This window comes from Phaethon aethereus, assembly GCF_964289735.1.
Source record: "Phaethon aethereus genome assembly, chromosome: 3".
Taxonomy (NCBI): domain Eukaryota; kingdom Metazoa; phylum Chordata; class Aves; order Phaethontiformes; family Phaethontidae; genus Phaethon; species Phaethon aethereus.
The window spans coordinates 27,153,529-27,176,782 of record NC_138576.1 but is presented as its reverse complement, the minus strand read 5'-3'; the positions used below and the strand labels follow the sequence as shown (position 1 = coordinate 27,176,782).

General features: G+C 42.8%; 1 protein-coding gene across 1 annotated transcript in view; it reads left to right on the top strand.

The window, feature by feature from the left end:
* Nucleotides 1-19,864, top strand: part of ELOVL5 (ELOVL fatty acid elongase 5) — a gene marked incomplete at its 3' end in the record, with an annotated part of 36,820 nt that extends 16,956 nt beyond the window's left edge. The window contains exons 2-8 of the mRNA XM_081997450.1: nucleotides 3,481-3,546; nucleotides 5,476-5,663; nucleotides 12,937-13,014; nucleotides 13,659-13,830; nucleotides 15,355-15,479; nucleotides 18,114-18,248; nucleotides 19,733-19,864. Of these exons, the coding sequence (XP_081853576.1) occupies nucleotides 3,489-3,546; nucleotides 5,476-5,663; nucleotides 12,937-13,014; nucleotides 13,659-13,830; nucleotides 15,355-15,479; nucleotides 18,114-18,248; nucleotides 19,733-19,864 (888 nt within the window). The 5' untranslated portion in view covers nucleotides 3,481-3,488. The remainder of the gene's footprint in view (nucleotides 1-3,480; nucleotides 3,547-5,475; nucleotides 5,664-12,936; nucleotides 13,015-13,658; nucleotides 13,831-15,354; nucleotides 15,480-18,113; nucleotides 18,249-19,732) is intronic.
* Between the last annotated feature and the right edge of the window lie 3,390 nt (nucleotides 19,865-23,254).

Genomic DNA, 23,254 nt, shown 5'->3' with positions numbered 1-23,254 from the left:
AATCTGCTGTCTTGATAACGCTGGCACAAAAAGCCACTTTGGGGTAGCGGCACAAAAAAGCTAAGACCTGTGCAGAAAGCCTCTTCCTCTTGGGGAATGAGTTTTTCTTCCAATTTTATGGATGGGTTGAACATGGACTTTCATTTCTTGCTGTCTTTGCTATAGCTAGGCAGAGTTTGTTACTGCGTTCTTAGCTGTTTCATTTACATATCTGCATTTTCAGTGTCCAGCAAATGACAGGATATAGCTAGTCAGTTATGAATTGAGCTTTTCTATATATTTTTGTGTACCGAACATTTGATTCTGAAACAAGCTCTCCCATCTGAAGACTTTCTCTGCAAAAAGGGGAGTTGAAGTCGGGCGCAGGTGCCGGGTTACCGGGTGATGCAGTGCTGCGTAACTGAATCCGTCGATACTGGGTCAAAGGAGCAACAGGCAAATTGGGTAAGTGGGGATTTCAAGCGACAAAATGAATTATCCGCTGGGGAGTGCTTTTCCTGGCATTTAATAGCTGTCAGATTAAAAAAAGAAGAAGTGGAGGCAAAATCGAGGAGGGAATTGAGTGCTCCCTCAGTAAGTTTGCAGATGACACCAAGTTGGGTGGGAGTGTTGATCTGCTGGAGGGTAGGAGGGCTCTGCAGAGGGATCTGGACAGGCTGGATCGATGGGCAGAGGCCAACTGTATGAGGTTTAATAAGGCCAAGTGCAGGGTCCTGCACTTTGGCCGCAACAACCCCATGCAACGCTACAGGCTTGGGGAGGAGTGGCTGGAGAGCAGCCCGGTGGAAAGGGACCTGGGGGTGCTGGTTGACAGCCGGCTGAACATGAACCGGCAGTGTGCCCAGGTGGCCAAGAAGGCCAACAGCGTCCTGGCCTGTATCAGGAATAGTGTGGCCAGCAGGAGTAGGGAAGTGAATGTGCCCCTGTACTCGGCACTGGTGAGGCCACACCTCGAATCCTGTGTTCAGTTTTGGGCCCCTCACTACAAGAAGGACGTTGAGGTGCTGGAGCGTGTCCAGAGAAGGGCAACGAAGCTGGTGAGAGGTCTGGAGCACAAGTCTTATGAGGAGCGGCTGAGGGAACTGGGGTTGTTTAGTCTGGAGAAGAGGAGGCTGAGAGGAGACCTTATCGCTCTCTACAACTACCTGAAAGGGGGTTGTGGCAACGAGGGTGTTGGTCTCTTCTCCCAAGTAACTAGTGATAGGACAAGAGGAAATGGCCTCAAGTTGCGCCAGGGGAGGTTTAGATTGGATATTAGGAAAAATTTCTTCACCGAGAGAGTGGTCAGGCATTGGAACAGGCTGCCCAGGGAGGTGGTGGAGTCGCCATCTCTGGAAGTGTTCAAAAAACGTGTGGATGTGGCGCTTCAGGACATGGTTTAGGGGACATGGTGGCGCTGGATTAATGGTTGGACTTGATGATCTTGAAGGTCCTTTCCAACCTTAGTGATTCTGTGATTCTGTGGAGAAAAAAAAAAAAAAGAGTTTGCTCTAGATAACTTACTTTCTTCTCCTTGGAAATTACGTTCTCATTTCTCACAGTCTTCCTGATGTTCGTGCTTGTGGTAGCACAGCATAGGCTTCTCAGTTAAATTTCTGTATTCCTAGGACACCAGCATGCCGGTGCTGTGGCCGTTCATGCAAGCGCTCGCAGTTTGTGTGTCATAGCTGGCCAAGTGATGTAATCCCAAAAATACACCTTCCTGTGAAGTGTGTACTTACCTGGGCTGGGCTTCTCCAGTCGGAAAAGAAAACTGGTATGCGTCACGACTGCCAAAGACTTCTTAACACTCCTGGTTATTTTCATCAAGTTCTTTGGTTTGTGCCTGGTGACCAGCTTCCCGGGAAGGTTCTGAGCCTTTGTGTGGTCCGAAGTGGTACAGAGGCTTGGTACGGAGGCTCGGAGCACGCAGAAGGGCAAGTCCTCTTCTGCGCCTGTTCCTGGAGCCTCGGCGGGAGCAGTGGGTTGGGGGTGCAGCCAGAAATCCTCGGTGAGCCTGCCTGGTCCCGCGCGGTGGAAGGGATGTGGACTTCTATAGAAGACCATGTGTCTAAGCCCGTTGTTTTTTCTCGGTCCCATGGGAAGTCGAAGCCCCTGCGGGGACCGGGCGGCTCCCAGTCCCCCTTCAGTCCGGAGAGGGGATGTCGTGTGCATCTCGCTTGGCTTCTCTTGCTGGACGCGAAAGAAACGGAGGTGTCGGTCCCAGCTGACTAAAACCAGTGGATCTACTATTTATTTTACTTGCAGAAATCAGAGATGCCCTGGAGGCAGGGTTTTCACAGGTGGAAGAGAGATGTTTCTTTAGTTAGAACTGAAAAAAAAGAGAGAACTTTTTTGTTGTTAGCAACTACGTGTAAACCCAAGTGATTGTTTTGCTTTGTGCTGTGGGTGTGTTGACAGCCTATGTGTTGCTTACGTTATTTCCCCTTAACTAAAAATTGCTGTTAATATTAATACTTTGGGGGCGGGGAACACAACTATCCTATTAAAAACAAAATTATTTTAGTGAAAGTTCAGTACAGTTCTGGATAGAAAAGAGGAAATTGAGAGAAGGGTGGTTTTTGGGGGGTTTGGGTTGTTTTTTTCTTAATCAGGAAGAAAATTACTTCCTCTTCTCTTGAGAACAGCTTCATGTACAACTGTCCCTGCTCATGCAACGTGTTGCTACTTTCCTGCTTTAACCTTAGGGAGGTACAGCGACTTGCGTATCACAGTATAGGTACCGCGTCCTACCGATAAATACTGGCCGTGTGAGGAGCCGACAGATGACATTTGAATTACTCTGCTGTACTGATGTCAGACGGGTTTTATCTGGTAATGTCGTACCAGTAAGCAGTTTCTGGAACTGGAGATGCTGATGCCACGAGCTGCGATGTTTCCTCCCTTGGCTCTGCAGCCCTCGCTGTCGTTCGGTGACCGTTGATCTCTTGATTTTGTGGGCTGTTAATCAGAGCTGTAATCAGTCACTTATCCGCAACAGTGATAGCAGAGCCGCTTTTCACTTTTTTCCCTTCCCTCCTCCTCCCCAGCTAGCGTTGCCAGCTCTTCGAGGCCCTTTAACAAAGAGCTTCGTAGTATTTATTTGAGCAGTTATTTGAGCATTTCAATGTTTCTGGCTTTCTCAAGGTCCAATCCTCCCTCTCCTTGCAGAGAGATCTTGCAAGATGTCATCCTGTATTTGCACTTAAAAAATCTAGAATTAAAAAGAACTTTGGGTTAATCTGTACTCATTATTTTAAGCTTTTGCGTATCTAGATCCGTGATTAAATACTTCAGTGGGAAATACTGCTCTTATACCAGTGGCTCTGAGACTAGAATAAGCTTTATGTACCTTATATATGCTGGTAATGTCCAGTATCTCTACTGCAATTTTTGCATATCAGTATTTTCTTTGTTAACCCTAATAGGTGGTATTCAGATGATTAAACTGTTTCTGTGAGCTGAAGACCTAACTTTCTCCTCTTCTTTCCATTTGAATAGATTGTAGAATGGAACTTCTGGATAAAACAATCAATAGCTACTTTGATGTTTGGCTTGGACCCAGAGGTAAGATTTGTCAAAAATTAAACACATAAATAAAACTGATACTGAAGTGCAGATACTGGGGCACAAGAAACAGCTTCCCTCTAACGTCCTGGCGTTGACTGGTGACTACTTTCTTTAGTATCTGCAAAGCATCAAATTTATGATTCTGTAATAAATAAAAAAAATCTATCCAGTGCTTCTCATCGTTTGGCCTGAAGAGCTGCTGATTTTTCAGCTATGACCATCACAGGTGCTATTCTTCTTACTGTCAGTGAAGCTCATGTTGTTAGTCTTAGTGAACAACTTCTCTTACTCAGATCTTTGCTGCCTTTTTTTTTTAATTTAACAATAGCTTTTATTTTAAAAAAATATTTTTTTTAATTTGCATTTGATGAAATAAAAATGGTCTTGCCCTCATAACTAGAGCTGCTAAGGAATTTTTCGCCGAAAAACTCTGTAGTTTTTGGAAAGTGTTGCTCCTTTGAAACCATTCTTTTTAAAGAAACAATGACTTTGGTAGGTTTTTCACTGGGAAAAAGTCTACGGGTAGAGAACAGCAATCCTGGTCAGTGTGAGGAAGGGAGAGGCAGTGGGACCCAGACAGGTGGTGGCCTCACGGTGAGGGCTTCCAGCTGGGGTAGGGATGGCCCTGTTCCACCTGGTCCTGACCCAGGGGACTAAATGTCAGCATCCCGGTCGGAGCGTGCTGCTCACTGGCATGTGCTTTCTTCCTCCGAGGGCTTCGGTAGCATCTTTTCTACCTCTTTGTCCAAGTGAAACTCCGGTGGTGGTGCCGCTTTGTCGCCAGACAAAGTCCACAGGAGGTGGAACAAGCCTCTGATCCTTGAAAGTGTGTTTTCTGTTTGCTTTTAGTAGCTCGGTGCCCTTGTTGCCCCCCTCTTCGTACTAAGCCCGTTTAAACTAGTCTGGATGTTCCGATATAACTTATTGCATGTGCTGGCATATGGCCTATATTTGCCATGTCTTAAAAATAATGAACCATGAAGGTGGCAAATCCAAACGATTCCCTGGCTTTAACTACTTCTCACCCTACATTTTAAGGCCTCATTTTTTACATTCAGGATCCACATATGACTCCTTTAAAATTAAGTCAGGACTGTGAATGCCAGCAATACTTGAATTGTTCTTTTATGGTTTGGTAAACTTGGTTTCAGTCCTTTGGGCCGACTTTAGTGAGAGGAATGAAATACCATGCTGGTGCCGGGTGTGGACAACACAGTTGTGGTTCAAAAGGATCGTGCACTTGTCCCAAGTGTTCCCCTGAAATCCTCTCATTCGGGGTGGTTTATGTGCTTTTCCTGAGCAGTCGACATGTTGCCAACCAGACTGGTTAGTCAGACTGGACTGACTGCTCTGTGTTTCATTGCTTATACGAGGACTCCAAAATTTAATCCTTTTGAGTAGCACATACGTAAGTCTAATTGTGTTAGTATTGATTAGAAGATAGTTTTCAGGATCATCCACCGATAACCACAAAGGTATCTGCTTCACTCTTAGCTTTGCTGGCTGTGTGAGGAAATAAGGGATGTACTATCAGGAATGCTTGGTTTGAGAGGATCAAGGGGAGAGGGTCACTGAGGCTTTTATTTAACATTTAAGCTCATCTGTGGTATTCAAGATGGACAGTGATTCTGAATGGTAATGAGTATTTTAAAATAATAGCAGTAATAATTTAAGAATATTTTTGCCTTAAGAAGAGAATTATTTCTGCTTTCTTTAACAACTGTATAACTAAAATCTTGTTGTTTGCGAAAGCTGTTTGTAATTAGCAATGCGGCTTTTAATAAAAAGCCTTGCTGCTCTTCCTTCGTCTTTCTCCGGTATTGCGGCATTAGAAGCATTTTGGGTACAGCTTTTTCTGGATGTCTTGAACTCTATTCCTTACAAAATCTAAGTGTTTGTATGTTTTTTCTTGTTTGTTTGTTTCAGACCCCAGAGTAAAAGGATGGCTTCTTCTGGAGAACTATACACCTACCTTTATCTTCTCAGTCTTGTACTTACTAATCGTATGGCTAGGACCAAAGTACATGCGGAATAAGCAACCGTTCTCATGCAGGGGTATTCTAGTGATCTACAACCTTGGACTTACGCTGCTTTCTCTGTATATGTTTTATGAGGTAGGAGAATGGGGTTGGGTTGGGGTTGTTTTGCAGTATCTGTTTTAATTATATTGGCTTATGTTGAAAATGATATTTAAGGACAGTATTCCTAAACCTGGGGAAGCATCTGCAGAAATGTTGCAACTTTTCTTCAATGTCACTTCTCAGGGGAGAAAACCGTAGCTGTAATCACAGAATCACTAAGGTTGGAAAAGGCCTCTAAGATCATCAAGTCCAACCATCAAACCAACACCACCATGTCCCCTAAACCATGTCCTGAAGCGCCACATCCACATGTTTTTTGAACACTTCCAGAGATGGTGACTCCACCACCTCCCTGGGCAGCCTGTTCCAATGCTTGACCACTCTCTTCATAAAGAAATTTTTCCTACTATCGAGTCTAATATCTAAGTCTAGTATTACCTCTAAGGATGGCATGAAACAAACCTTGCCTTAAGCATCTGTGCTGACCTTGGTTAGCAATGTTTCAGATGTGCTTCTCTCACTCAGTGCAAGTGAAGGCCTGATCCTTCAGCATGAAGCTGGCTGCTCCTTCGGTAACTCCTCCTTGCCTAGAAGTCAGGCTCAGCATTGTTGTGCTGGCGGATTGTACAAAGCGCTTCATGGGAAAACTACAGCTTGATCTGGAGTGCAAAACATGTTTTATTTAAATGTGTTTAATCATGCACACGCTCTTCGCCTCTATTTCTGTCGGCTTGCAATAGCTTCTTTTGTGTCCTCTTAGTTTTGCTGAAACAATTGCATCGATGCCATTGTGATTCATCTGTTTCTTGGAAATTAAAATCTGGACATACAAATATATTTCAAACAGAATTGGACTTTCTGTGGAATTATTTTCTTTCCTAACAAAACAAAGATTTAGGCAGTATAAAGTTTTCCACTTCCCAGAGAGCACTTTAGCTGCTTTTACTCAGAATTTTGTGATTTTTATTAAAGTGAAAATGAAGAACTATGGCAGTGTAAATAACAATGTGATCAGAAAGTGATTGTGTGTGGTTTTAAAGGACAGAATACTCTGGCTTGCTTTTAACCAAAAGTGTTTCTCCATTCTATAAGGAGAGATTTCATTTGCAACACGTGATTACAAACTAGAGCTAAAACTACCAATCTCTTTTCTTTTTTCTCTTTTTTTTTCTTTTTTGCATTTGCTTAGAAATATATGCAAGCTGTAATTCTTTAAATTTGTAGTTAATTCTATAGTGTTTTACAAGGGGAGTGTTTAGATAGGAAGTGATTTAAATTTAAAGTTATTTCTCTTGTGTAGTGAATTGTCTAATCAAAAATTACTGAGTTGAGTTCTTAAGAACTTTGATACTTAATTCTTCAGGGGAAGTAGTTTTGGATTCAGTAGGTACTTGGAGCAACTTGTATTCTTGATGTGCTTACATTTCTAACCTCCCTATCGGGATGTTGTAATCCAGAAAAATTTGTGTGTTGATCTGTTTAAGTTGTCTAAAAGTATTGTTGGCTATGGACTTCATGTACATCATCTGCATTACTTTATGCAGATGTTATTTATAATAATCTATAGTTTTAACCTTCAGTTATGTTACTGAGTGTTTACAAGTGCAGACTTTTCTTCAGTTGTACTAAGTGTGGATAAAACCCTCAGGATAGCAAATCATTTTTTCCTTCAATACTTGGAATAATTCTCATAGTTTCCAACTGAAAAGTACTGTCACATTCTGCCTCTTTACAAAACCTGCTGATAAATTTAAACAGTAGAAAAGATCTGAACTTTTGATCTTATAAATGCCTTTTCCTGCTAACGATGAACTGGTTACCAAGAAAGGACTAGTTATTGTATGCTTGAAGAAGTCCTCGTAGTTGTAACTAGCTGAATAGCTTTCATATTGTGAAGGAATGAGACAACTAAAATACAGTGAATATTAAGGCTCCTCCATCTATATAGTGAAATACTTTACATCTAAGTGAGTATTGCTTTTACTGTAACGTTATCTAATGGAAGTGTTCATTGGTATTGTTGTAAATATACCTTCTCTTTATGCATGGGAATGCATGAAGCTGCAGTGTTATGAAGACTATTAAACTCATATGATAGTTGCAATGAAATGTGTTTAACAGCCCTTACAAGCTAGACACGAGGGCAAGTGATGTTCTGCAACAAGGGACTGATCCCATAAAAATGCTGCCAAGTAGAGAGCCATGCTGACATAACAACGCGCTGCTCGATGTTTGCAGGGAGAGAGTCGAAGTGATAGGAAAAAAAAAAAAATCAGCTTTTTGCACCTCCAGGTATGTTCTCTAGGTGTAGTGCCTCCACAGTCACCTGTGTCAATGCAAAGCAGGCGATACCCTCGCTCGGATCACATCAGTCATGGAAATTTGGTGTTGAAGGATCAGCCATACCTCAGGAGCACTTCACAGTACATGTACTCACTTTTAACATAAAATGGAATTTAAGATAAAATGGTGAAGAGCAGTGATCAAAAAAAAAAAAAAATGTAACTCCCTGTTCTTTTCCTCGTTGTCACTTTGAGTTTCAGCTGGATTGAACTTTTTTCAGTCCTTGTTTGAGGAAAGTCATAAAACATGACCGCCTATGAACTTGTTTAGTAGCCTGTCTGAAAATAAGCTACTTTAATAGCTTGTGTACGATACACCTGAAACGCTGCTTTGGAGTTTTTGCTGAGTAATAGCTGTGGTGGTTCAGGTCATGATTCATAGCATCACAACTCAGTTTAAATATTAGGTGACCAAAACAAGATGTTCAAGTGAGGCACCTTCCCAGCGAGGATGAGAAAGATGGCCTACTTGGTTTTCTGACATTTGAATGTATGGATTAATGTGGGGGAAAAAAACTTCACATTGTAGGATTTATATAATTCTAGTTATTATGTACTTGCACCATTTGGTCTACTGATGTAATATAAGACAACCTTGTTTTAAAATCACTAGAAATCTTATACCTCTTATTTGGAATTCCTGAGATGGTAGCTTCTGTGTGTACTTGCTGTAAATTATTTATTTGGGCATTTAATGACCAGGCTGGATTCTGGTACTAGCAGAACAGAGTGGTGGACTGTGCTTGTCCCAGACAACGTAAAAGGCAAGGCAGACCTAGGAGAGCAGGAGAGGTTTCTCCAGGCTGACCTGTGACTCTCACGCTTCAGGAAGAGGGGATGCTCATTAGGGGCAAACAACAATGGTTTTTTTTCTGTATAAATCTACCATGCTTGGACTTTGAGGGGAAATAACACTCCTGTCTTGGGCAAGGGCAGCAAGGGGTGGCCTCCTGCGTGGTGGAGAAGGTGCGCAGCGGGGCGGCTGGCAGAGGGGTTGTAGGATATGGGTTGATCACTGGCTGGCAAGGCTGTTCCTGAAGGAGCCACGGGAGTAGTTGGAGCAGCGGCGGCAGCACTGCTTCCAGCTGTGACGCCGCTCCGCGCTGCGGTCACGAGTCAAGTTGTCTTGCGACGCTGCGAGTAGGGCCCATGCCTCTCTACTTGAGTCTCGGCTGGGTAATTTGGCAAAGTAGGCAGAGTGCCAGGTACCCAGCTGTACGGCACGCAGACCTATTGTATTTTGGGGGCGTTCGCCAACCTAGCCAAGTGATCTGGACCACCTGGACTTACATTCGAGAAAACCGGCCAGTGATGAAGACTCGCTTTCTTAAGTGACATCTTCACTGTCTGTTTTTCTTCATCTGAAGAATCAATCCCCTACTGAATCTGCCTGAGCAAAGTCTCGGGTTTTCCCAATGGGGTAGGTGTTGTGTATGCACAACAGGAAAAGCATCCTAAGAGCTGCACCCTGTTTTGGGAAGGAGGGGACTCAGTGAAGAGATGCCGTGGCACGTGAGCTGCGGGTGGCAGCTCGCTGCCGGGCTGCTCTTCCCTCTTCCCTTTCTTTCCCTACAGGTCCCGAAGCCCTTATGTCTGTCCTGAAGTGACTGTTCAAGTAAAGATGACATTTCCTGTCTCCACAGGCATTTGCCTTCTTTGATCAGACACGTGAACTTCTGTTTCTTTTCACTCTAGTCTAGCTCTGGTTTGAAGCTCATAAACCCATCATGCCTTGACAGCGTGGTACAGTGCTGGGTCCCTTATCTGCCCCTCTCCAGCGAGTCTCAGACTTTGGTTTTATCATGACAGAATGAAATCCTCCCCAGTAACACCTCTCCTACAGCCCAGTCAGACCGGTGCTAGTGTGCTGGTTTATTCTGGTAGCGGAGTTGACAAAAAAAGCACATGCCACAGCATTTTAAAGAGTTCAGCAACGGAATTACAAAATGAAAGCAATATTAAAAAAAAATAATAATAATTTCATTGCAGGAGAAGGAAGTACAAGTTGCTTGAGCACAAAAACACCCTCGAGCTGCAGGGTTTTCCCCCGAGCCGAGGGACTTAACGCTGACTTTGAGTACCATTTTAGTTGGCTTATGAAGGAGCTCTCCCTTTCTGTGTCGTGTAAAAGTCACGTACTCTGGTGAGACTTACTGCAGTCAGGCTTTTGTGGACAGGTTAATTTCTCGAGAGGAGACACGGCTGTGGCTGCGCATCAGCAGTGCCATTAGCGAGGCTGGGCTCCCGCCAGCCTGAAGATGAAGGACTCCCCCGGGATGGTGGGCAGGGGAAGGTGGGCTCAAGCCTGGGGCGGCTGAGGAGCCACCAGCCCCGTCGCTGGGCAAGGTGAGACCTGCTGTACCGTCACTGTAAGGAGGGGTTAGAAACTCTGGCTGTCTTGGAAGCGGACCACAACAAGCGCAAGCAAGGACTTAAATGACTCTTAAAGGACTTAAAGGACTCTGGCAAGCTGTGACTCCTCTGTTCGTTGCTCTCTAGGTAACACGTAAGCAGCTCCCCAGTGCGTAACAGAGCCGTTTGGGAGTCGTTTGCGGTCAGGGCTCAGAGTGGCCCATTGGTTTTGTTTTCTGAAGCCGTCCAGCATGTGCTGGAAGTGTTGTGGGCGCAGGCAATAGCGGTGTCGGGCAGAGGAGCTGCTGGCTAACTCGGGAAAAGGATTATCTGTGTCTTGCGTTGCACCAAGCAAGGTTTGCGGGCAGCAGCAGCAGATCGTGGGCAGCGGTAGCAGCTTTTCGCCTTTTAGTTCCTCTTGGGAAGGGAGGGATTAAATTATTTTTGTAGCTCTACTATTTATATGATAAAAAGTGCTACCATTTCCTACAAATGTTGCTTTGCTTCTATCATTTAAAACCCTGTGGCCGCGAGGGTATTACAGCTCCCAGCATGTTATCGTACGCTCTTCTGGAAACAAGGGTTTAGCAGAAGCTACCTACAGCCACACTGGTGCCTTTGCCCTTCAGAGCGGTGGGATCCATCCAGGCACCTTTGCTTGCCTCACACTTCAGGTAGTGAACCTGCGTCGCTTGCAGGGAAAGCTCTTTGGATTTCACTGTGCTTTACTTGGGGGACGTTTACGGACCGCAGCGTTAGTGATTTGGATTAACGACAATATAAACATTGTGATTATCCCTCTATCCCTAACACTTCCTTGAACTATGAGAGCTGCATGAAAACATCTGTAAGCTCTTAATAACGTGATCGCAGCACAATGCGGCCTTCTGTCTGCAGGGTTGGCGGGCGCTCGCGAAGCCGCGGGCTTTCCCCGGCGCCCCAAGAGCGCTTTGGTGCGAGGCTTGCTCCGGGACGCAGCCGGTCCTTTCGCAGGGTACCGCTCTTAAACCGGCGTGCTTTGCCCGGCCATACAGCCCGGAGAGGAGGAGAGGAGCCCGCCCGTGGCTGTGTTCCCTTTGCTGCTTGGGTAGGGAAGCTGCTTGGGTCTGCCCTTGGTGTGCGTGGCGGCCCTGCTCTCGCCGTGGCAAGGTGGTGGTGATTTATCTCTGATACACGGGGTAATTCCAGGTCTATCTGTTATGAAATAACACCTAATAATAGATGTCCTTTTTTTTTTTTTTTTTCTTTCCTCCTAAATAGTGGCAATAATTCTATCTCAGAAGGTCAAAAATAATGACCTAGGCTGACTGGGTATTTTAAAAGCTAAGTTAGGGGGAAAATGAGGCATGAAAGAAATAGCATTAGGAAAAGGTAGATCATTTAAGTGATAATCTTTATTGTACTTATTAGAATTAGCTTCCCATTCACAGTTCTGAGAAGCATTTAATCGCAACAGTTATTGTAGCCCTTTAAGCAAGTGATCATTTTAAATGACTTGTGGTACAAAGAGTTTTCCACCATGGCTTCGCAAAGCTTTTTTTTTTTTATTCTGCCCGAGCGTAGATAAGGCCAAAAATGGACGACTTGCTTGTGCAGGATGTCTGTATCCGCCTTTAACATGTTTTTTGGGGATACCTAACAATTCTTTTTTTTCACTTGGGAATCGTCTAAATTTGTTACTCCTCTCCTCATGTTATTCCCAAGAGGAAAAACTTCTTTACAAACAATATCCGGTGATCCCTTCTGTTGCGATATTAAAGGGGACCTTGCTCCTGTCCTTGCACCCACTCCCTCCTCCCATCCCACCCTCCACCTGCCTCTCCATCTCACACCCATGAAAAAGTAGGACATGGACATCCGGCTTGCCTCTTGCTTCTCTGGAGGTTTCAGCCAGCCCCTCGACAACGGGCTCCCCATCATCCTCTTGTGACTAATAGCTGGTCATTACTCTTTAAAGTAATTCCGTCTTGTTTGAGGTATTATTTGCTAGGCCAGTAAGACAGGCAGGCAGTGGCATATCCTGTGGAGGAAGTCACTTGTACTGGGAAGGATGTAATGTACTTAGGATGAATGAATTATTTAAAAAGATCTTGAAGAATCACAACACAGTAATATATCAGCTGTTAGCTGTTAAGGACAGCAAAGCTGAAGATTTGCTCTGCTACATGGTTAAAAAAATTGTAGTCAGATCTCTGTGTATAAAATTTCTTTAAAACACAACTTTTTCTTTCAAAAAATAATCAGAAGAAAAAAATAATTACTTTGGTCATTCACCTTCTCCAACAATGAGATCATCAGCCAAGAAGGAAAGACATTTCTTAAGAATCTGTCTGGAATATGCCTGTGCAAAACACACACGGTATGTGGGATAAGTGGGGATAAGATGCTACCCCCTATTTTTATTCTGGTATACTCCAATGGGAAGAATTTGTTAACTCCCCCTCTGCTATGATTCGATCACTGCTTGGAGCTTGAATTCAGCCTCATGCTACACTTGGGTGCCTGTGAGTCCCTTGACACCAGATGTCTTGGCAGAGCTGCTGTCAAGGTTTGCATGTGCCATGGGGTGCAGCCTTCTCCCCAAATGACACTTTATTCCTTGATCTTCTCAGCTGGTGACAGGAGTATGGGAAGGAGGATACAATTTCTTCTGTCAGGATACGCACAGTGGAGGAGAAGCTGATATGAAGGTAATGTAATCAAGACTTATACCTAATAACGTTTCAAATTGTCTACTTATGTGTAAGTGGAGAGCAGAAGAGTATCGACTATGTGGATTTTGTTCAAACGATACGCTTTTTTTACTCCTTTTACAGTACAATGGACAATGCAGTGTCAAACATAATAGTTAATCTACAACGTATTCATGGTTGGTATTTTGGGGAGTGATGATCTGTAAATTTTCAAGTGTTCTCAGGTCAAAAAACAAGGACTTGGTCTTCAGACTGTATCCAAGCACTGTGTGTTGTTAATCCCCTTCTCTTTCTGAGATGTGGTGATGATTTCTTCTGGTCACTGTTCAAGACCTCTCCTTTACAGAGAGCACTGTGGGACCAACTCTGATTAAATATATTCCTGTTTCTCCCTGGACGCCCCAGATGCACAGCAGTAGCCTCATAAAACAGCCTTTGTCATCCTGTTTTCAGCTGTAGTTATGGGTTTGTACCTAGATCTCCTATGGTATCCTGAGGCTGAAGTGTTACAGAAGATCTCAGCGGTATCTTCAATTCAAGTAGTGCAGGACAGAATCTGGATTTTAATTACTTATATAGCAAAAGGGTTGAAAGCCCCCTGCAATGTGCAGTGCTTCTAAAACTTGTCTCCTCCTTTCTAGATCATACGTGTCCTCTGGTGGTACTATTTCTCCAAACTCATCGAGTTCATGGATACCTTCTTTTTCATTCTGCGGAAAAATAATCATCAAATCACTGTTCTGCATGTCTATCACCATGCAACGATGCTGAACATTTGGTGGTTTGTTATGAACTGGGTGCCTTGTGGTCACTGTAAGTACTGGGTTCTGGTGGGGAACACTTGCTACAAGGGCCTTGTTTTGGTTTTCTTTTGGTCAAACCAAACATTTCTGGTACCTTCAGCTGCAGGATTTGTTCTGTCCTGTATTAAGCTGCTTTGCTGAGTTGCAACTATTGCAACTGGCTGCCTGCAGGGCCTCTAGAAAAGGCACGCTGATGTAGTTTGCAGAATTTACATGGCAGTGTGACATTGACAAGCTACAATAGTCCAGGTCTGATACCTGTCAACCCTGTTTTCTCTTTTTTTGTGGTGGTGCAGACCCTCTAATGAAACAATACTCTTTTTCCAATTCGGGACCAGAAGCTTTTTTCAGCTGCAAGATGGCTAATGGCAACTCTTGTCCTTGTATCTGTCAAGTTCACTTGAGATGTCACTTTCCTAATTTAATGTCATTATACCAGTAGCCATAACAAATGATTTCAATTAAAATCTGGTTCCCTGAGCGCTAATGAACTTGACCAAATACATCTTAAATGGAAGATTTCCACATCTCTCTTGTCTAAATCCTGCTAACCTCTGGCTATCTTGCTTTGATTCTTTAATTTCATTGCCGTTAGCTGGCATCTAGTTTCCTAACTGCATTAACGTGGCTTAGTTGTGGTTCAGATGTGCAGCTTATAGATACTGGCTTTGTTGAACACTCATCCAAGAGAAACCGTTTCAGATCCAGCGGATGTGAGCTACCGGCAGTGCAGACCAAGAGGCTGCGTTGCTCAGGACTCTGTTTTCTGAGCCAAACAACATAGAAACTCATATTTATTTCGTGTTGTCAGCACAACAGTGAGTAATGCTGAACTTATAAAAAGCGTGCATCTGGAACCACGTTCTCCTCCAGGGAAGTCAATCCCTATTTATACAACAGTCAGAAGTGCAGATACTTGGAGTCTGTCTGGTGTTTGTGTGGTCTTGAAAATACTTTTGTGCTATTTCTAGTGATGTGTTTTTCTTCTTCCTTTCCAAGCTTTATGTTCTGCTTGGTCATCACAGTACTATGCAGTTTGGTGCTTTAGCTAAAGCTTTCTTTGATGACTAAAGGTGCTGTAAACAAGGACAAATAAAACATCTAACTTCCAGTTTCTGAAGATATCTTGTTGCTTTTGGTTATAAATGACCAAATAGGCGCCTGCCTGGAAAGAACTGAAATAAACCTAAAATTATATGGGTGAAGCTATCCATTGTTGCGCATGTTTACGTGCCTGCTTTTTATCAGCTTCCTCAGTTCCCTTGAGAAGCCAGATGTAGATGTGAAAAAGAATAAATCAAGGAAACAAAACCAGAAGGCTGGTATAAACTGCACAGCTGCAAAGCAGCTCAGCCACTCCATTGGGTGAGCAGAAAAAAAATCATGGGAAAAAGGAATAAATCTGTTGCCTTTCTTCTAAGAAAAATCATATTTTAAATATTAACATTTTGAACTTGTTATTTTTGTAGGTTCCATGAAATATCGTGTTCCTGGTAATGCAGTGTACTGTCTTTTTTCTTTGCCCTTTTTTTAGCTTACTTTGGTGCCACACTGAACAGCTTTATCCACGTCCTCATGTACTCCTACTACGGATTGTCCGCTGTTCCAGCAATGCGTCCTTATCTGTGGTGGAAGAAGTACATCACTCAGGGGCAGCTGGTGAGTGGCTGGCTCTTCAGTGCTTCAGCAGGCTCTTGCATTAGTGATGGGGTCCTCTTGTCTTTCCTGAGTCAGAAAATTTTGTCGGGGCTAGAAGAAGGGAGGATGAAGGCTACTATGTTCTACATATCCTTGGTATCAGCACAGGCTGGGGGTGAAGGGATCAAGAGCAGCCCTGGTGAGAAGGACTTGGGAGTACTGGTGGGTGAAAAGCTGGACATGAGCCAGCAATGTGTGCTTGCAGCCCAGGAGGACAACCATATCCTGGGCTGCATCCAAAGCAGCGTGGCCAGCAGGTCGAGGGAGGGGATTCTGCCCCTCTGCTCTGGTGAGACCCCACCTGGAGTCCTGCATCCAGCTCTGGAGCCCTCAGCACAGGGAAGACATGGACCTGTTGGAGCGGGTCCAGAGGAGGCAACAAAAATGCTCAGAGGGATGGAACACCTCTGCTGTGAGGACAGGCTGAGAGAATTGGGGTGGTTCAGCCTGGAGACGAGAAGGCTCTGGGGAGACCTTATTGCAGCCTCCCAGTGCTTAAAAGGGTTTATAAGAAAGATGGGGACAGACTTTTTAGCAGGGCCTGTTGGGACAGGACAAGGGGTAATGGTTTTAAACTAAAAGAGGGCAGATTTAGACTAGATACAAGGAAGGCGTTTTTGACAATGAAGGTGGTGAGGCAGTGGAAAAGGTTGCCCAGAGACGTGGTAGATGCCCCATCCCTGGCAACATTCCAGGTCAGGTTGGACGGGGCTCTGAGCAACCTGATCTAGTTGAAGATGTCCCTGCTCACTGCAGGGGGGTTGAACTAGATGACTTTTAAAGGACCCTTCCAACCCAAAGATTTTATGTTTTTATGATTCTACATCTTTAAGTGCCTAAATCACCTTGGAAATCCAGCTTCTGCACCTGCATTTGCTCTGTTTTTAGGATGATGGGGAGCTGGGGACTGACGGTGTGCACGAATCAGTACTGAGATCAGTGGGATCTTTCGCCACCTCCACATGTTTTGTGGCTAGATGTATTTGGGAGTCGCAGTGTTGGGTTTTCCGGGACTTACTAGCTAGGGAGGAGGGAGAAGCTTTTCTTCCAAGCTTTCTTGAGCTAACACACTCTTCTCTGTTCTCTGGCTGATGTTGAGATGACAGACCAGAAAGCAAGTGCAACAGTCCACAGCGAACAAGGCCCTTCAGTCTAGTCCTGCAGCACAATGGCTTTTCTGTCTCACTTTTGCATGCAGTTGCAAATGGTTTATTAAAAACTGTTCAATATTTCTGGTCTCCTTCTGCACTTTAAATGGGCAGATTTTTTTCTCTTGTAATTCTGTGTTGGACTCCTTGCATCCATTTGTATTGTTTCCTGTGTGTGCGGTGACAAAGCCCGAATGCTATGTACTGGAGGTGAAAAGAACAACAAAGTTAAGCAATGTGGCCCATGCTGTAGTGATACTGCGCAAGAACCAGGTTTCAATGTGTATAACATGTCAGAATGCCACAAGGAAGCGTGCATGGGTCTTCTGTCTTCCCCATTTTGTAGGTGGGGAAACTGATGCCTAGAGATAGCCTTTCTTGTTATCTTTCCCCCACACAACCCCCCTTAGCACAGTCTAAGTGGGGGTTGTGAATAAGTTTAATAACATTTGCTGGTGATGGTTAATAACATTTGCTACCAGCAATTCAGTGTTGATTCTCAAAATCTTTGATTTTTTTAGCACTCTTCCTCCCTGAAGGATGGCTAAGTGTTGTAGCAATGGGGATCATTGTTGGGGGGCAGGGGTTGCTTTGTGGTTTGGTTTGGGGTTTTTTTCCTTCCAAATTTAGGCTGGATTCTTCAGCCTGGTTGTTTGAGTGCAGCAGAGGGCAAGTGTCTTGCTTGCTTCAGTTGCTCTCCTGGCTATTGTCATAGCTGCTTTCGCTTCCCTGCCTGCTCTGCATGCATAGCTGTTAGGGCAGCAAAACAGCAGAGCAGAACACAAGAAGTCATTCCCTTTTTAAATAAACATTCCCTAATCTGGTAGCCTTCATGTAAGGATGAATTTTGCCTATGGCCCGCTGCAGCATTTAAGTCCAAACTGTTTTTCCAAAAGAGATAATTGAAGATAATTAAACCCCCATCCTCCTCCCTGCCTCCCCAGCTTCCCTGCAGCCTTTACCCCCAAAATTCTTATGCTGGAGCTATATGTCAGGCAGTCCCTGTCTGTGTGAGAGGATCATCTGTGCACAGACCCAGTGACTCCAGATCTTTGGCAGCTGAAGCAGTGAGATGCACATCTACTCTGTTAGGATGGTAGAGTCAAACCCCAGTGAGCTCTCACTAGGAAGAAGGTGGTCTTTGTTCCTCAGTATATTGATAAATCAGTTCCACATAAGTTACTCTAATGGTCTAAAATGGAACAATATTAATCAAATAAAAACACTTAATCAACAGAATACCACAACCTGAATGTCTGCTAACTCAGGTTACACTGTTAGTAAGACAGAGAAGATAAACTTGTCAATCACACAGTATTACATATTTTTGTCTTGTTTTGGTAATAACTAATGAGATTTTGGTCACTAATGGCTTTTTTCCCTCCTTGCATTAATGTGCTTTGTTTCCTCCTTTTTTTTTTTTTTTTTTTTTCTTCTCTCTCCCCAGACTCAGTTTGTCCTGACAATCTTCCAGACCAGCTGTGGTGTTGTTTGGCCATGTGCATTTCCTCAGGGATGGCTGTATTTCCAGATTTCTTACATGATTTCTTTGATTATCCTCTTCACAAATTTCTATATTCAGGTAAAAGTGACATTCATCAACTCTTCATAGCGTTCTGCTGGCTGTATCTCATTGGAAAGCTGTTTACAGAGAGATACGTTTGAAATACCCTTTTGCTATCTTCCAGTAACATGCATACATTTTTAAAGTACTGTGCTTGTTGGTCTGCCCTCCAGATTTGAATCTTATGATGTTTTGTATCTGTAATTCAGAACTATTAGTAATTTCAGTAAGCAAAATTTGCGCTTACTGAAAAGGTCTTTCACAAATGCAGATAAGGGAGCGGAAGAGCTTTATATAAGAAACAGCTTTCCAATCTGAAATAAAACAGCAGCCTGCAAAGCACCCAAAGGAATTGTTCATTAACGCTCTCTCAGGAGGAAATGCTTGTTTTATATCCAGAGAAACTTCTCAAACTCCCAATATACAGAAATCTCATTTTGTCTCACCTTTACAGGCATTTGTTCATATTTCCATATGGAAAACTAGTGTTTTGACTTATGTTTCTACAAAATTGATTCCATTTCTGAACAGATCCAGACTTGGTGTGTGTTGTTCCAAGTAGTTCATAAATCAGGCTTAGTGCAAAGATGTACCCATCTTCAGAAAACCAAACCAACACAGGCCACTGCCCCCAAACAAGCAAACTCTGTTATGTGTTTTAAACTTCTCTTGAAAGATTTGAGACCTGATTTCAGGTCTAGTAAGACTGATTCATGGGGGCAAATTTAGCAGGCTTCCCTGTCTGATCTTCTGGTACTTCTTAAAATCAGTTCTGTGGTTCATGTCACTTGCTGCATATGAATGTGGTAATTAAACATGATAGTATATTCCAAATATTACCTGACTTTCTTCATCAATTTTACTCACATTTTAACTTTTAACCATTTAATTCTCTTTCACACATACATGTTTTGGGAAACATGCTCTTGTCAGGCAATTGAGCCCATTTGAGAGAGACTAATTCATGTATATTTTTTCACTGTCTATAATTTTTTTTTTTTTTGGTCTCCCAAGCCTCCCTGATCCTGTTTAGTTTTTGCTTCCCTTGTTGACCAGTGCAAATTCTGTTCACATTTCTTTCTCTGAACTTCCCTCACTGTTGTTGTTCACCCACTTCTTCTTCTGTCTTGCTTTGAGATACTCACCTGCAGTGCATCAAATCTGTTTCCTCACTTGTCATTTTGAGTATATTCTTCTGCCATAGTTTGCTCATAAAATCACTTCCCTTGTTCCTAATTTGCTGTTAACACAACGCTACCAATGCCACCATCACCCAACAAGCCTTTTTCTTTTCCAGTGAACTAATTCTCTTGCTGTGATGAATGAAAGGTGTAATATAGCCTCATACACAAGAAATGGCAGATCTCGTTAGGCTCTGCCACTGGCACGAGGTCTTTAAAAATGACAGATGCAAGTTTACTTTTGGGTTGCTTGAGTTAGTCTGAGGGAGTGGTTATTTATATCTATTTAAGCAAAACCATGTGTCTTTCCGTATATTCTAGACTTACAACAAGAAGGCGTCCTCGAGGAGGAAAGAGTATCAGAATGGCTCCACGGCCACTGTGAACGGGTACACAAACAGCTTTTCTTCCCTTGAGAACAATGTGAAACAAAGGAAACAAAGGAAGGATTGAAGACCAAACTGAAAAACCATTTTGATAACCCCAACAACAAAATCATCTGATTGTAAGCACAATGAGAGTTGTGCACTAATACTCTAACGGCTACTGTAACTATTCCTGCCTAGAATAGTGTGATTTATGTAGGACTTAACCAGTGCAAACACCCTAGAAACTGTATACAGAACATAAAAGTAGGTTAAAGTTTAAAAATAATTCTGGGCTGCCACTGACCCCGCTATAGACTGTGGAAGGGAGTATTATCATAGTATCCGACACTGCTGTTGCCTTACTAGTCAATATGATAGGTGCTGAATTATGATTCACAATTTGAAAACACTGTAATCTAAACCTCCATTTTTTTTACTGTAGATCATGCATGTGATTGTAGAGGTAATTTGTACGATGCTGGTTTCAGTAGATAAACACACATGCCTTAAATTAAAAAGCAGGGCCCAAAGCTTATTACTGGTTTAAAAATTAGGGTATGTTTCAACTTTTCAGTTGACTGACTTTTTATTAAAAAGTCATTTAGAAGAATCCATTGATCATTTTACTGTCTGTATGTGATACACTATGTTACGTATCTCTTACACGACACAGTGAAATTGGAAATGGCACATGTAGTTTGTATATTTGGCTTTAACTGACTTAAGTAGTCACAAACCAGATGGAAAAGTTATTTTACCTTTTTAATAGATCTTATTTTTTTATTTGAAGTATGTCACTAATGTAAAATTAATTGGCGCTTATACAGTCCAGTAAGACTTAAATATTGTCTCTAAGGTTTAGAGTATATACAGGGTGGACCCATCTTTTCTCTTCTCTTTTTTTTTTTTTCTTCCTTCTTTTTTTCTTTTTTCTTATTTCTGAGAATTGTTAAATGCTAAATAAAGAGTGGTTTTTAATATGGAAACTGGCAGAATTTCAAGTATTATTACCATAGCCATATCCACATTTAAGGAGCTACTGTGTAAGTCTATGACATGTCCAAAAGCATATTTAACAGCAAAGACAGATACTTTCCTGATGGAATTGTCTGTATTTAAGTTGGTATTTGTACTGTTCTCCATGTAGCATATGTTCATTTTTAAAATGTGCCTAACACAAATGTGGGGTTTTTTTTCCCAAACAAGCAAAATTAAACAGTCTAAGTCATACCTAATATTTTTTAAATGTTACTGAAATGTGTTGGCAATGTCTGTTTCTGTAACGTGAGTTGTGTATATCACCAGTAATGTTTTGGCTTGTTATCTGAGGGTTTGGTTTGAGTGCTTGTTAAAGTTACTCCTTCTTGTAAAATCTTGCCTTGCACATATGAGGAGTTGGTTGCAAAGCCAATTATCTATCGCTGGTATTCTGGTATCTGCCATAGTGCAGTTTGGCTTATGAATAAAATATTCATTGAGCTCTGAAAAATTGACTTGTACAAGACATTCTACTGGTCATTGCTCAAGTTTAACTATTTGTTTTTTGATATTTATATAAATGCCAGTTTTAACATGTTTAATTTTTTAAAAAAATTAAGTCTTTTAAAAGAATTTTGCACATCTCTTAGGGAATTAATAAGTTCTACTAGCCTTGTGGGTTTTCATTCCTTGTTTTGAGGGAGACAGTGTCTGTTATGTTTACATTATCAGAGCTTGTGTGTGTGTCTTCATTTCTAGGTACTGGTTTGCAGAGTCTTTACATAGCTCAGTACAGCAGCTATAATGTTCAAAATAGGCTGTCTAAATGTGCTAGAAATAAACCCTTGGCTCATCTGAGTATACCTACATTGTTAATGTTTGACATGGTTTAATCATTAAAACACTTTTGATGATCTCTGCCTGAATTCTGGTGGGTTTGTACAGATCTAATGCTTTGCCCCATCCCATGTCAGGCCAAGGAAGAACCATCGTGATGGAAGGACAGCTGCAGATATTCAGAGAAATTCAGTGCACCAGAGATCTGGTAACAAATTCCTTGCAGAAACCTTGTGCTGTTACTAAATGCTGTTCCCTTGCCTGGCTGTAGAAATAACTTGTCCATGTGATGGATTAAATCTCCCGCTGGGATTACTGACTCACTGAATGCAGAGCAGCCCGAATGCTTCCAAGGTGATGAGTGCCGGGAGCAAAGCTTAATGTGGCCGAGAGGGACTTTCTGCCTCGGATATCCTGTCTGTAAAATGGGAACAATACCTCTCTCCAGAATGGGAGCATTTTTACAATTTCCTTATAGCTCCCCTTGCCCTTCAGTGATTGTTTCTGAGCCCTCTCCAATTTGGGCAAGTAACAGCCTTTGGATTGCCTGAATTCCCTGATCACCTGCAGTTTTCCTAACAGAGGTAACTGTGAGTGGTGCTTGGGATGATAAAAGAGTCCTCCAAAAGGGCTTTTTGAGTTGTAAAGGCTGGAGGGATGAAAAAAGACCAACTGCTGCCAATAGGATGGAGAGGTTTCATGTAAAGTTGACTGAGGAGAATGAAACACTTCAGTACCTATTTGCAAAGAGAGGATGACCAAGCTTGAAACTGTTATATTAAGATCTCATGCAGCTCATGAATGGACCAAATCCTTTCTGAGACTTGGGCCCTACAGCCTGAGTGATGGAAAGGGAAGTGAATACTTCTGTTCAGCTGCGAAGGGGCTAGGTAAGCTCAAATGCCCAGCACATGGCTTTTCTTATGGCGACCCTGGTGTGAAGACCCCGAGAGCTGCGACACGGACGTGCAAGCCACCCCTGGGGCTGGGGTCTGGGATTCTGGCCAGGCACTGGGATTCCTGAGCTGCCAGAGGGTAGCGGAAAAGCAGAGAACAATCCTGGAAATCCAGGAAATCTTTGTGGTTGATTGCGTATTTTACTTAATGCAAGGCAGATAGTAAGTATGCGCTGGAGCTCCCGGAAGGACTTCTACCATCAAAACTGGGGCAAAGAAACCACCAAAGCCCCAAACCTAATGGAGAGCTGTTCTGGGGGCTGCCTCTACCTCCTGTCTTGAGGCTTAAGTTGACAGAAATGTGTGTGTGTTGTATGAGACTGGAATATATGTTGTTAAAAGGTATGCGTTATTCAAAAAAGAGATGTGTAAGTAAGCTAGGCACTGAAGAAAAGTATAAATAAAATCAGAGGCCAAATTACTTTGATAGTGTGGGTTCTGCTGGGAATCCCCTGGAAGAAGTGCAGGGGGTGATTAAAATATTGATAGAGAGTTTGTGTTAGAGAAACGCTGCTCAGAGTTGCGTTGGTACAGAAGATATTAACTTGCGTTGTCGCTGTCATCCTCTTGCCAAGAATTACTGAACCAACAAAGGTGATTAGCTGTAATCATCAGGATGTTGCAAGAACTGGTTTAAAAAGCAAACTTGAATTCGATTTTCAACTTTCAATCTGTTTAATTTAAATAGGTGGATATACAAAACA